Source organism: Rattus norvegicus, chromosome 15, assembly GCF_036323735.1.
Source record: "Rattus norvegicus strain BN/NHsdMcwi chromosome 15, GRCr8, whole genome shotgun sequence".
NCBI lineage: Eukaryota > Metazoa > Chordata > Mammalia > Rodentia > Muridae > Rattus > Rattus norvegicus.
Genome location: NC_086033.1, coordinates 106,111,973 through 106,127,766, shown reverse-complemented (window position 1 = coordinate 106,127,766; position 15,794 = coordinate 106,111,973). Strand labels below are relative to the sequence as shown.

General features: G+C 42.5%; 1 protein-coding gene across 7 annotated transcripts in view; it reads right to left on the bottom strand.

Moving 5' to 3' along the window:
• The window catches only part of Pcca (propionyl-CoA carboxylase subunit alpha), a 340,323-nt gene that overhangs the window by 247,142 nt on the left and 77,387 nt on the right, over positions 1 to 15,794 (bottom strand). For all 7 annotated transcript variants that reach the window (XM_063274647.1, XM_063274648.1, XM_063274649.1 and 4 more), the window contains one exon: positions 11,307 to 11,438. In XM_063274647.1, the coding sequence (XP_063130717.1) occupies positions 11,307 to 11,438 (132 nt within the window). The remainder of the gene's footprint in view (positions 1 to 11,306; positions 11,439 to 15,794) is intronic.

Sequence of the window (15,794 nt, the reverse complement as noted above, 5' to 3'; positions counted from 1 at the left end):
AAGTCATCTCTCCAGACCCTTATTTCTAATTTGTGATAAAAGTGAATCATTCAGTTAAAAGTCTTTACATGGTAGTAAGATTTCAAATGAAAGAGCTGCAAGTTTAAACTACATTTAAAAAAAAAATCAATGAAAGTCAAGTTCACCCCTATTACAAATCTAAACTTTCAAATAAAATCATAAAATAAATGTTTGACTTTACCAAATATTCATTGTTCATTATTCATAAAATGTCTTGCAGACAAAACATCTTTAACATGTCACAAATCTAAAGTGACAATATTTTAAGAAAAGCCAGGAGGAGTTTACTGGAGGTGCATGGGAATGAAATATCACTAAAATAATAAATTAAATGTAAGTTAAAGTAAGAGGAAAGAGTGGCTGAGGGCTGGCCAGTGGCCCAGCAGGTACAGGGAAAGCCAGTGACAGTGCTGGAACCCTGAGCCCATGAGGGAAGGAGAGACCTGAGTCCCGCAAGCTGTGCCATGACCTGCACACTCACATGGCATGTGTTCACAGAGTAAATAATAAAAAAAAAAAAGTGAAGCATGCTAGGTATTCTTAGCTACAGGACATTCTTGAGACAGACCTGGGAATTAATATGTATAGGAAAAGGAAAACATATAGATATTCAGGGATTAGGACAGTGGGATTCATTAAATGTGTTGCACAAATAATGTATAATTTATTAAAAGAAAATGATGCTAAGCAAGGTGTCTACAGCTGAGCCCCATCCCCAGTCCCAGATGAGAATACTGCTATACCGCCAAGCCTTCCCATGACAGAGAAACAGGCTGTACTCCCTGGCTAGGTCTAAAACAGAATCAGCAATTGGTTGCTGTATCAGTTGGTATCTGTACACATAGAGTAATTCCCAACTATCCTACATTCACACATGAAAGCAAGTGCCCGGGACATGGAGCCACCTGCCTGCAGTCCCACAACCAAGATGGGGAAGCCCGAGGAGAGTAAGAGGCTGGTCTGAGCTCTAGAGCAAAACTCTATCTCAAATAAAAATAGAAATAGGTAAATAAAGTCAAATAATAAACAGAGTAAGGCAAAACTTCTCACTAATGCTGGACTCAGGAAAGACTTCAGCTATTAAGTTTCCAATTGTTCAAATCGGGCTGGCCAAAGACTCTGCCATACTGCGAGTCCCTGCTACCCACAGACATTGTTCTAGAGCTGAAGCCGTCAAAATCCTTTATGCTAAAAATATGATACTTACTGACCCCAAAAATTCTACCGGGGAACTCCTACAGCTGATAAACACCTTCAGTGATGTGTCTAAATACATGATTTACTCAAAAAGAAAAAAACCTGTAGCCCTCCTATATACAAATGAAATCAGGTTAACAACACCCTTCACAATAGCCACAGATAATATTAAATATCTTGGGTAACTCTAACCAAGCAAGTGAAAGACCTATGTGACAAGAACTTCAAGTCTTTGAAGAAAGAAAGAGGAGAAGATCTCAGAAGATGGGAAGATTTCTCATGCTCATGGATCGGAAGGATTAATGTAGTGAAACTGGCCATCCTATCAAAAGCAATCTACAGATTCAGTGCTATCCCCAGAAAAATTCCAACACGATTCTGTACAGACCTTGAAAGAACAATTCTCAACTTCATATGGACAAACAATAAACCCAGGAAAACTAAAACAATTCTGTAAAATAAAGTGACTTCAGGAGGCATCACCATCCCTAAAAACCACATGGTGTTGGCATAAAAGCAAAAATGTTTATCAATGGAATCAAACAGAAGATCCAGAAATAAACCCACATACCTGTGTACACCTGAATTTTGATAAATAAACCAGAAATAAACAATGGAAAAAAGAAAAAAGAATTGTCAACAAATGATGCTGATCTAACTGTGTTTCTGCATCTAGAAGAATGCAAAAAGATCTATATCTATCACCCTGGGCAACACTCAGTGAGTCAAAGACCTCAACATAAAACCAGAACCACTGAGCCTGTAAGGGAGAAGGTGGGGAATAGCCTTGAGCTCATTGCCACAGAAGACACCTTCTAAACAGAACACTGATAGCACAGGCTCTAAGACCAACAACTGACAAGTGGGACCACATGAAAATGAAAAGCTTCTGTAAGGCAAAGGACAGGGTCAACAGGACAAAACAGCAGCCAGCTTTACGTCCAACAGAGGACTAATATCCAAAATATATAAAGAACTCAAGAAACTAAGACATCGACAAACCAAACAATCCAGTTAAAAAATGAGGAACATATCTAAACAGAATTCTCAATAGAGGAAACACAAATGACTGAGAAAGTTAAAGAAATGTTTAACATCCTATCCATCAGAGAAATGCAAACCAAAACCACTCTGAGAGTCCATCTTAGACCTGTCAGAACGACTAAGATCAGTGACACAAGTGACAGCTCGTGCTGGTGAGGGTGGAGCCAGGGAAACCTCTCACATTGCTGGTGGGAGTACAAACTTGTACAACCAATATGGAAATCAGTATGGTGGTTCCTTAGAAAACTGGGAATCAATCTACCTCAAGTCCAGCTATACCACCCCTGGGCATATACCCAAAGGCACTCCATCCTATCTCAAGGACACAGCTTTATTCATAATAGCCAGAAACTGAAAACTACCTATATGTCTCTCAACCAAAGAATGGATAAAGAGAATGGGACATATCTACATAATAGACTATTACTCAGCAACTTTTAAAAGAGGCATCATGAAATTTTCAGGCAAATATATGGGACTGGGGAAAAAAAATCATTCTGGGAGAGGTAACCCAGACCAAGAAAAACAAACATGGATATTAGCTGTTAAGTAAAGGATAACTGTTAAAATTCACAGACCCAGAGAGGCTCAGTAACAAGGAGGGCTCTAGGCAGGAATGCATGGATCTCCCTAAGAAGGGGAAATAAATTCTGCAGGTGGACTGGGTTTGTGGGATGGGGAGAGGAATAGGAAGGATCAGGATGTAAGGAGAGATAAGGGAGTGAGTACTGGGAAAGGTGACTGGAATTGGAGGGCTTTGGGGGACAATGGGGAAATCTAGTGCAGTGGAAACTCACTGGAATCTACAAGTTTGACCTTTGAGAGGATTCCCAGCAATGGAGGATACAGAGCCTGAACTGGCCACCTTCCGTAACCAGGCAAGGCTTCTGTAACCAGTAGTGGTACTGGTGCATCAACCCAGGCACAAAACTTCTGACCAACAAACCCGTCCTGCCTACAAGATACATGGGGGAATGGCCAACCAATGGCTGGCCCACACCGTGAGATAGAGCCCGTGCCTGACACTACCTGGATGACCCAGAATCTGAGGCTGGTGGCCCAGATCCTTAGGGTAGAACCAAATATAAATCAATGAAATGACTCCTAACTTCTACACTCACAGACTGGTGCCCAGTTTAGCCTCAGAGAGGTCCTCTGGCAGCTGATGGGAGCAGATGCACAAACCTGTGGCTAAATATTAGGTGTCCTGGAGGGAGGGCAACAGCACCCCATCCACAGGACCCTCAGCCCAGGATTTGTCCCGCCTGCAGGGATGAGGATGCAGTGGAGATTGAGGGAACACCAGCCACTGCCTGGTCCAGCTTGAGGCCCATTCCATGGGTGAGAGCTAACCCCTGACACTGTTGATGGTGCTCTGCTGTGCTTGCAGACAGGAACCTGGCATGGCTGTCCCTGAGAGGCTTCATTCAGCAGTAGATGGAGACAGATATGGAGACTCACAGCCGAGCATGGGGCAGAGTTCAGGGAGTCTTGTGGAAGAGTGGGTAATGGAATCGGGTGAGCCAGGAAATGCAGGAGGTCACAATAAGACCTACATAGTCAACTGGCCTGGTCCCTGGGCTCACAGAGACTAGGACATGCAAGAGCTGGACCTAGACCCTAAGCACATTTGCAGCAGGTTGTGCAACTTGGTCTTCACGTAGGTTCCCTGGCAACTGGAGTAGGGACTGTCTCTTACTCTGTTGCCTGCCACTAGATCCCCCTCCCCTAACTGGACTGCCCGGTTTTGCCTCAGTGGGAAAGGATGCACTCAGTTCTGCTTCAACTGGGTGTCCCAGGGTTGTGTGGTGTCCAAGAGAAGCTTCCCCTTCCCTTAGGAGCGGGGAGGAGATAGTGGGGAGAGGGATTGTAGGGGTGGGACTGAGAGGAGAGGTGGGAGGGGGACTGAGATCAAGGTGTAAAGTGAATAAACAAATTAATTAATGGGAAAAAGTTAGGTGGAAAGAGAGCCCAGGTTGGAGGTCTCCATCAGGTCCCTCCCCTCCAAGCTTGGTGAACTCTGTGGAAGAGGGTGAGGAGGAATTGTGGGAGCCAGAGGTGTTGAGGACACTGGGAGAGCAAGGCCCTCAGAATCAAGTAGCAGGGTTCACAGGAGCTCACAGAGACTGAAGTGGTAAGAACGGAGCCTGCATGAGTCTGTGCTAGGCGCTCTGCCATGTTATGGTTGGCGTTTTTGTGGGACCCCTGACAGTGGGGGTGGAGATGTCTCTGACATTGGCCTGTTCATGGCTCCCTTTTCTCCCACTGGGTTCCCTCTCCCAGCCTTGAGGGTTTGTGCCTAGCCTTATTGTATCTTGTTGTGCTGTGTATGGTTGATATCTCTGGAAGGCCTACTCTTTGGGGGTAGGAGGGAATGAATCTGAGGGAGAAAAGGGGTGAGGGAACTAGAAGGAATGGAGGGAGGGGGAGTTGTGGTCAGGATGTATTGTATGAGAAAAGAACTTAAAAAAAAAGATGCTTACATAAAACCTACCCATGCCATGCCCTGTGCTTTAAACCCTCTCACTTAAAATGCCCAACATGGTGCAGATGTTAAGCCAATGGCTGTTACTATAGTGTCATTTCAAAGATGTGGACAAAAAGCCTATGTATGCTCAGTACAGTCGGTCAAACCTATTTCTGAAGTATTTTCTAATCCAGGGTGACTGACTTTGTGAATGCTGAAGCTAAGAATACTTGGGTTTGACTGTACTTTCTTTTTTTTTTTTTTTTTTTTTTATTAACTCGAGTATTTCTTATTTACATTTCGAGTGTTATTCCCTTTCCCGGTTTCCGGGCAAACATCCCCCTAATCCCTCACCCTCCCCTTCTTTATGTGTGTTCCCCTCCCCATCCTCCCCCCATTGCCGCCCTCCCCCCAACAATCTAGTTCACTGGGGGTTCAGTCTTAGCAGGACCCAGGGCTTCCCCTTCCACTGGTGCTCTTACTAGGATATTCATTGCTACCTATGAGGTCAGAGTCCAGGATCAGTCCATGTATAGTCTTTAGGTAGTGGCTTAGTCCCTGGAAGCTCTGGTTGCTTGGCATTGTTGTACATATGGGGTCTCGAGCCCCTTCAAGCTCTTCCAGTTCTTTCTCTGATTCCTTTAACGGGGGTCCTATTCTCAGTTCAGTGGTTTGCTGCTGGCATTCGCCTCTGTATTTGCTGTATTCTGGCTGTGTCTCTCAGGAGCGATCTACATCCGGCTCCTGTCGGCCTGCACTTCTTTGCTTCATCCATCTTGTCTAATTGGATGGCTGTAGATGTATGGGCCACATGTGGGGCAGGCTCTGAATGGGTGTTCCTTCTGTGTCAGTTTTAATCTTTGCCTCTCTATTCCCTGCCAAGGGTATTCTTGTTCCCCTTTTAAAGAAGGAGTGAAGCATTCACATTTTGATCATCGTCTTGAGTTTCATTTGTTCTAGGCATCTAGGGTAATTCAAGCATTTGGGCTAATAGCCACTTATCAATGAGTGCATACCATGTGTGTTTTTCTGTGATTGGGTTACCTCACTCAGGATGATATTTTCCAGTTCCAACCATTTGCCTACGAATTTCATAAAGTCATTGTTTTTGATAGCTGAGTAATATTCCATTGTGTAGATGTACCACATTTTCTGTATCCATTCCTCTGTTGAAGGGCATCTGGGTTCTTTCCAGCTTCTGACTATTATAAATAAGGCTGCTATGAACATAGCGGAGCACGTGTCTTTTTTATATGTTGGGGCATCTTTTGGGTATATGCCCAAGAGAGGTATAGCTGGATCCTCAGGCAGTTCAATGTCCAATTTTCTGAGGAACCTCCAGACTGATTTCCAGAATGGTTGTACCAGTCTGCAATCCCACCAACAATGGAGGAGTGTTCCTCTTTCTCCACATCCTCGCCAGCATCTGCTGTCACCTGAGTTTTTGATCTTAGCCATTCTCACTGGTGTGAGGTGAAATCTCAGGGTTGTTTTGATTTGCATTTCCCTTATGACTAAAGATGTTGAACATTTCTTTAGGTGTTTCTCAGCCATTTGGCATTCCTCAGCTGTGAATTCTTTGTTTAGCTCTGAACCCCATTTTTTAATAGGGTTATTTGTTTCTCTGCGGTCTAACTTCTTGAGTTCTTTGTATATTTTGGATATAAGGCCTCTATCTGTTGTAGGATTGGTAAAGATCTTTTCCCAATCTGTTGGTTGCCGTTTTGTCCTAACCACAGTGTCCTTTGCCTTACAGAAGCTTTGCAGTTTTATGAGATCCCATTTGTCGATTCTTGATCTTAGAGCGTAAGCCATTGGTGTTTTGTTCAGGAAATTTTTTCCAGTGCCCATGTGTTCCAGATGCTGCCCTAGTTTTTCTTCTATTAGTTTGAGTGTATCAGGTTTGATGTGGAGGTCCTTGATCCACTTGGACTTAAGCTTTGTACAGGGTGATAAGCATGGATCGATCTGCATTCTTCTACATGTTGCCCTCCAGTTGAACCAGCACCATTTGCTGAAAATGCTATCTTTTTTCCATTGGATGTTTGACTGTACTTTCTAAAGCCTTGGGATACTTAGTATATTCTTCAATGAGCATAAAAACATCACAGTAAGCATAGCTGACACAGCATAAACAAACTAGCAAAGGAGGGACGAGCATTTGATAGCTTGTTTCTAAATGTACAAACCAGCAAAGTAGGAATGAGCATTTGATAGCTTGTTTCTAATTGCTAGGATAGAGCTAGTTTCCGTTTTCTTGGATGAAGGGGAAAACTGTTCTACGGTTGTGTGCTTAGTGTATATTAATTGTCCAAAACAACATAAATTAATACTGTCATGATACTTCATAAGCATATAAGAATATTTTAATTCATTTATCCCCCACTATCGCAACCTCTTTGGTCTCTTTCCTATTTCCTAATAGTCTCCTGTTTGTTTGTTTGTTTGTTTGTTTGTTTGTTTGTTTTGCTATCGTCTCAAGTCTAGCAGGATGGCCTCAAACACGGTATATAGACAAGGAAAACCTTGAACTTCTGACTCTCCTCTCTCCAGCTTCCAAATGCTAGGATTGCAGGTCTGTGTGGTGCTGAGTATTTAACCCACAGTTTTGTCCATACTAAGCAAGCAATCTACCAACTCCATTTTGTCCTCAGGCCTCTCCTTGTCCGACTTTCATGGCTCTCCTCCCACGCCTGGGATACAGGAGAAGTGTTTGTTGTTCTGACTCTGGCTTATTTCTGTAGACATTGTCATTTCCAGCACCATACATTTTCCAGCAAATGGCATGATTTATGTTATGTCTTATGGCTGAATAATACTTCACTGTGACCCAGACATAACACATTCTCTTTATCTATTGCAGGGCTATTATGAACAGTGCTGAACAAACATGACTGTGCAGGTCTCAATCCTATCATGACTTTGATTTCTTCTGTTAAATACCCAGGAAGGGTACAGCTGAATCACTTGGTTTTTCTATTCACATTTCTTGAGGAAACGCCATACTGATTTCCATAATGGCACATAAATTTACATTCCTATTAGCAGCATACAGAAGTCATACCAGAATACATATACAGTATTATAACAAGTGAAATTTAAGAGTCAAATAAGACCCAGAGTAAGCTAGAAACCCACTCCAAAAATTAAGTACCACTTTTTTCTATAAAGACACCTATAAAATATAAAATAAAAATGGAAAAATAATTATTCCATATCACCTAAAGAACTCAGGAGAAGAAAACTCTGGGAGGAAATGCTCTAATACAAAATGAAGTGTCCATCTCCCCCTCTGCCCTTCAACTCACAAAAGAGTTTAATAATTAATGGAGGATCATGTCGTTTTGTCAAAATAGACGGTGCAGTGTCAACCTTCATTCCTGTCAATGTCACACAAGTTCTTCCTGTACCTATAAACTACCTGTGTGACAGATAAGGATGGCATCTCCAGTGCCCCGCCCACAGTTTTCCACTGTTAGCTCTCTAACCAAGGAGCAGTCCTTCCTCCAGTGTCCCGCCCACAGTTTTCACCTTTAGCTCTCTAACCAAGGAGCAGTCCTTCCTCCAGTGTCCCACCCACAGTTTTCACTGTTAGCTCTCTAATCAAGGAGCAGTCCTTCCTCCCGGGAGAACCTATACCTATTAACGTCACAAGAAAACATTTGCTATGCAAATGGAGTTCTAAGACAAGTGCTCCCTAAAACCTCTCCCTTGAACCCTAGGGACACAGCTAGCCGATGGGAAGCCAGTGTCTACCTGAATTATAGCTCATCAGTACTGTTGTGATCAAATAAGATTCAAATTGAGGATCTCAAAAGGCCAAAATCCGGTCACTGCTACACCAACAGGTAGGGACGATAATGCCTATCAGTGAAGGACTAATAATGAAAACACAGAACAGAAAAATCTGGTGGTTTTCCTGGAGATCCAAATCAACAGCAGTCTGCTGCCAACACCATGTGACACGCTGTGTGCCTTTGGTCCCCACATTCCAGACACAGAGCAGCAGGAGCAAGAGCCTAGGGCCTAGGATTCCCAGGGGACCACACTGGGTAAAATAAGTAATTAAATAAAACTTACTAGCAAGCGCATTTCGGGAGGTTCCTTGTATCTTTGTGACTAAAAGCCTCAACAATTTTGCTGGATATTAAATGGCAATTACCCAACACCTGACACCAGTCCTGAGAACCTTAGAAACTGCCCAAGGCTCACAGCCATGGGGATGTCCTTGATATGCCCAGTGTGCCTGGCCCGTGGTATCAAGCTATTTGGAGCTGCAGAAGGAGCATGGAAGCTTATATAGGATATCTACAGAGACACACTAGGGAGGTCTGACTGCATTTTCTTTTCTTTCCTTCCTTCCTTGCCCCTCCCCCAACACACACCTCTTTCCCTTTCTTAAGACAGGATCTCACTATGTAACCATGGTTGGCCTGGAACTTGCTGTAGACAAAACTGGCCTCAAACTCAGAGACCTCTGCCTGGCTTTGCTCTGCCTCCCTAGTTCAAAGATTAAAAGTGTATTCTACCACAAATGTTTTTGTCAGTGACAATACCCATCATTATCCACTCACCCACTCATCACATAGAGTACATCAGTGTCCACTCACCCACTCATCACATACAGTATATCAATGTCCACTCACCCACTCATCACATACAGTACATCAGTGTCCACTCACCCACTCATCACATACAGTACATCAATGTCCACTCACCCACTCATCACATACAGTAAGTACATCAGTGTCCACTCACCCACTCATCACATACAGTACATCAGTGTCCACTCACCCACTCATCACATACAGTACATCAGTGTCCACTCACCCACTCATCACATACAGTACATCAGTGTCCACTCACCCACTCATCACATACAGTACATCAGTGTCCACTCACCCACTCATCACATACAGTACATCAGTGTCCACTCACCCACTCATCACATACAGTAAGTACATCAGTGTCCACTCACCCACTCATCACATAGAGTACATCATTATCCACTCACCCACTCATCACATACAGTAAGTACATCAGTGTCCACTCACCCACTCATCACATACAGTAAGTACATCAGTGTCCACTCACCCACTCATCACATACAGTACATCAGTGTCCACTCACCTACTCATCACATACAGTACATCAGTGTCCACTCACCCACTCATCACATACAGTACATCAGTGTCCACTCACCCACTCATCACATAGAGTACATCAGTGTCCACTCACCCACTCATCACATACAGTACATCAGTGTCCACTCACCCACTCATCACATACAGTATATCAGTGTCCACTCACCCACTCATCACATACAGTACATCAGTGTCCACTCACCCACTCATCACATACAGTAAGTACATCAGTGTCCACTCACCTACTCATCACATAGAGTACATCAGTGTCCACTCACCCACTCATCACTACAGTATATCAGTGTCCACTCACCCACTCATCATAGAGTACATCAGTGTCCACTCACCCACTCATCACATACAGTACATCAGTGTCCACTCACCCACTCATCACATACAGTACATCAGTGTCCACTCACCCACTCATCACATACAGTATATCAGTGTCCACTCACCCACTCATCACATACAGTACATCAGTGTCCACTCACCCACTCATCACATACAGTACATCAGTGTCCACTCACCCACTCATCATATAGAGTACATCAGTGTCCACTCACCTACTCATCACATACAGTACATCAGTGTCCACTCACCCACTCATCACATACAGTATATCAGTGTCCACTCACCCACTCATCACATACAGTACATCAGTGTCCACTCACCCACTCATCACATACAGTAAGTACATCAGTGTCCACTCACCTACTCATCACATACAGTACATCAGTGTCCACTCACCCACTCATCACATACAGTAAGTACATCAGTGTCCACTCACCCACTCATCACATACAGTACATCAGTGTCCACTCACCCACTCATCACATACAGTACATCAGTGTCCACTCACCCACTCATCATATAGAGTACATCAGTGTCCACTCACCTACTCATCACATACAGTACATCAGTGTCCACTCACCTACTCATCACATACAGTACATCAGTGTCCACTCACCCACTCATCACATACAGTACATCAGTGTCCACTCACCCACTCATCACATACAGTAAGTACATCAGTGTCCACTCACCCACTCATCACATACAGTACATCAGTGTCCACTCACCCACTCATCACATACAGTACATCATTGTCCACTCACCCACTCATCACATACAGTAGTACATCAATGTCCACTCACCCACTCATCACATACAGTATATCAATGTCCACTCACCCACTCATCACATACAGTATATCAATGTCCACTCACCCACTCATCACATACATCAGTGTCCACTCACCCACTCATCACATACAATACATCGATGTCTTCTCGCTGCCCATAGTTTTCAGCACTAACAACAACCTGATTTAAGCCACTCCATATTTTCTCATATATATAAACAACAGCTATATTTTGTCATGGAATGTTTGAGTAAGGGTACATACCATAAAGATTTAAATAAACGATTCTCACCTTTACTACCCCATCAAAACCAGGGATTGTGTTGACCTTTGCTCTCTTGGCTAACAGTTTGCTTTCTATCTTGTCACCCATGGCTTGAATAGCATGAGTATCAGGTCCAATGAAAGTGACATCTTCTGCTGCCTGAGAAGAAAAAACAAGTTAAAATTTATAACAAGGCATCATGATGTGAAATCTCAATTTTTTTATAAAGAAATGCTCACACAGGTATGAACGATTATATAACTGTATTTATTATTTCTGTAGCCAATGTTAAAATGAGAATGTGAGACAATATTATTGTATTTCATTGCCTCACAACACAAGAGAGCACAGATCAATAAAACAAAGCTAGGCCACTGAGAGGAAAACAGTGGAGAACACTACTGATATGGACAACATCCTTGGCAAAAGCAACTGACATGACACTGTCCCTTTAATGTGCTCTCACTAAATAAACAGTATGTTCACCTTTAAGTTGCCTTGTAAATCTGTGCATACTCAATGTCTTCCACATAGTAAAACAGAACACAGACACCAAGTTTATTAGATACCAGCTATGTACCCACCTTTGAGCTAAATGCAGTGACCAAACAGACACCACCAAACTCAAAGGAACATTGACAGATACCTGTAACTCAGAGAAAGTCAGGAATGTTTGCTATCTACAAAAATGTGCCAAAAATGTATCTACAAAAGATGTACCGAGAAGATGTGAGAATTTAACAGGTACAATTATGGTTTTAAACTAAAAGTAAGCCCGGGGCTAGAGAGATGGATCAGCTGTTAAGAACGCTTGCCGAAATACGGAGGAGAATGCCAGCAGCAAACCACTGAACTGAGAATGGGATCCCCTTTGAAGGAAATCAGAGAAAGGACTGAAAGAGCTTGAAGGGGCTTGAGACCCCATATGAACAACAATACCAAGCAACCAGAGCTTCCAGGGGCTAAGCCACTACCCAAAGACTATACATGGACTGACCCTGGGCTCCAACCTCATAGGTAGCAATGAATAGCCTAGTAAGAGCACCAGTGGAAGGGGAAGCCCTTGGTCCTGCCAAGACTGAACCCCCAGTGAACGAGATTATTGAGGGGAGGGCGGCAATGGGGGGAGGATGGGGAGGGGAACACCCATAGGGGGGATGTTGGCCTGGAAACCGGGAAAGGGTATAAATTGAAATGTAAATAAGAAATACCCAAGTTAATAAAGATGGAGAGAAAAAAAAAAAAAAGAACGTTTGCCACTCTGGTGGAGGACCTGTGTTTGGTTCCCAGCACCACTGTAACCCACACATACCTATAATCTTGAATCCAGAAAGATCTAATGCCTTCTTCTGACTTCACGGGCACTGTGCATGTACACAATGTCAAAATAAAAACAATATAAAATAATTTTTCCCTGAAAAAGTATCTACATGACTGAATTTACATCACTGTAATCTAAATTTTAAAAAGTAGTGTTGGGGAAACAGTGATTAGAGTCACGGCAAGGAGCTAGGATTTAAGTGGCACCAAAACATAGACTACAAAAGTAGCAGAGGAGATGGTGGGATAAAGGATCAGGCCATGGGGTCAGGGAATGAAGCTGATGCTGAGAAGAGACAAAGCAGATGTGTATGCTGGGCACCGAGGGTAAAGCGTCTGCCCTGATTCTCTCAGAGCCTTATGTGAAGGATATGTAAACATCACACACCCGAACTGCTACTTACACAGACAGAATTCTCTGCTGGAAAGGGATCCCATTATCTTTATGGCCAGAGTAACTACAGCAGTGCATGGCTGAGACTGCCCAGCAAGAACGGCCAAGGAAAATTAAAACCACCCAGAACAGGAAGTGGAAGCCTAAGAGGTCACTAATGAAAAGGTTATGTGGGTTAGAAGACAGCTTGACCTGTACAATAGAACATAATCCAGACTGATATTCAGGAGAGAAACAGAGGTACACAAGTTATAAGACAAGGCTGAACTGGGTCACAAACTGTCCAAAGAATCGGCTATAGGGGGGAAATTAAAAACTGCCATTGAGGCTGGGCATGATAGTACACACCTGTTAACCCAACACTTGGGAAGCTAAAGCAATATGGTGTCAAATTCAAAATTTATGTAGCCTTTGCTACACAGTGAGACCCTCCCTCAGAAATAAACATAAAATACAACTAAAATTATTCAGAGATAAAATATTGAAAAACAATGTCTTTAAACTCAAGATGAATATTTCTCCTCCTGCTCAAAAGCAGATAGAAGAAAGGAAAATTCAATTTAGGTCCATTTTGGGGGTGGCCATGGGGGAGCAACTGATTTGCCAGCCTGGCTGGTGTAAGTCAAGTGATGAAATGAGGGAAACTCCTTCCCTCCTCTTCCTAGGTTTACAGCTGTTGCACTGACTATAAAAGACAAACTGACTGAAGAAAAGTAGATGAGTTTATGTATCTATGTCTCATGCAACACCCAGTCTGCCATGATAGGGAAATGAGAGACAAAAGAACAGCTAGTCCTGAGTGTTTTGCTCAAAGGTGTTATCTGTGAGTTTGGTGCTGGAGATTGAACACACAGACTTATATCTGCTGTGCAGGAATTCTACCACTAAAGTATACATACGACAGAATGTAAAAAGCTTTGAGAGTTTTACAGAGGTTTGCCGAAAGTCTGATGAAGCGTGGTCAGCTGTGCAAATGGATGGGCGGGGCATGAACATGATGTCATAGCTAACATAAACCGTGCAGAACAGGAAGCATCAGAGCTCACTAATGAAAGGGTTATAGGGAAAGGCATCTGTTTGGAGATATATTCTGGAGATACACAACAAGCCCTGTCGGCCATGTTTCCCCATCCCTGGCACTTATCATGGGAAGATCTTGTGACCTACTCGAGAAGAGCTAAGGGAATCTCCTAAGGTTTTCTGATTTGCTGCATGGGAGATGGTGGGAGAAGGCCAGAGAGAACTCCTATTTCTGCTGGTGGCTCAAATTCCTTCCACTTCTAATATCAAAGATGTCGTATTTGGGTACAACATGTCCTGAACGCCATCAATAATTGTATAAAGCACTAACCTGAGTAGTCCACCCTTCAGAAACTGTAATAAAAGGGATAATACACCGGGATAATAAGACAGCTAGGTCCACAGGATACCAATAATACAGGGACCCAATACCTACAATCATTCATGTTAGGAACTGAACAATTCTATGTAAGGAATTTTTCTGGCCATACCAGGTATTCATAAAATACAGTTTCAGCCATATTTTTATCTAGTTTTAACAGAATCTTCTTTGAGAGGGGAAAGATCTTATATAAAACTACAAAAAATGTAAAACACATGAAAAATACATCTGTTCTGTCTAAGAAGAGTGGCAACCTCTGATCTCTAGCCGCCAGCAACCTGTGTCTCCACCAGAATAAAGAAGCCACAGGCAATAGGGTGATAATCTACGCACTTCTGTATGCCAAGCTGCAGCTCACTGGACAGGACTCAAGGCACAAGGCAGCAATCACGCTTCACCCAACAATTGTCTTTTCAGATTCTCATTTTACCTGCGAGGCCACATGATTCTGTCATCAATGCTGCTTTTAAAAACGCTGTGCCAGGCAGATGCAATCAAGCAATCAGAATGCCCACACAAAGAGTCTCAGAGATAATATAAATGAGAACATCCAAAATACGTTATGATTACAGGGCGAGACTTGTGATTAACAGCAGCCAGGCAGCCTGGACCACTGATTAACCAGACTTTCCACATGCATCCCAATTTAAAGAAAATGACTTCCTCCAAAATGTAAAATTATCCCCAAAATGCTCACATCAAGTATTTAGTGACTATTCTTTATCCCATATAACACAAAAGAGAAATGGTCAGTGAGCACACCAGGTAAGTTCTCAGACAAGGGCTGGAGTGAGGCAACTTCCTTTATATCAAAGTGTTTTAGAAGCACTCTCTAGGTCAGAATGCATTTGTAGTTAAAGAAAATGTCATCTCAGACTCCTGTCTCCTTAATTCTATACTCAAAATAAACAGATGATACAGAAATTGATAGATGATAAACAGATAGATGTATGATAGATAGATGATAGATAGATATATGATATATAGATGATAGATAGATAGACAGATACACACATAGATAGATGATAGATATTTAGATAGATAGATAGATAGACAGATACACACATAGATAGATGATAGATATTTAGATAGATAGATACACACATAGATAGATAGATAGATAGATAGATAGATAGATAGATAGACAGATACACACATAGATAGATGATAGATATTTAGATAGATAGATACACACATAGATAGATAGATAGATAGATAGATAGATAGATAGATAGATACATAGATACATAGATAGATAGATAGATGATAGATAGATAGATACATAGATAGATAGATAGATACATAGATAGATAGATAGATAGATAGATAGATAGATAGATAGATACATAGATAGATAGATAGATAGATAGATAGATAGATAGATAGATAGATAGATAGA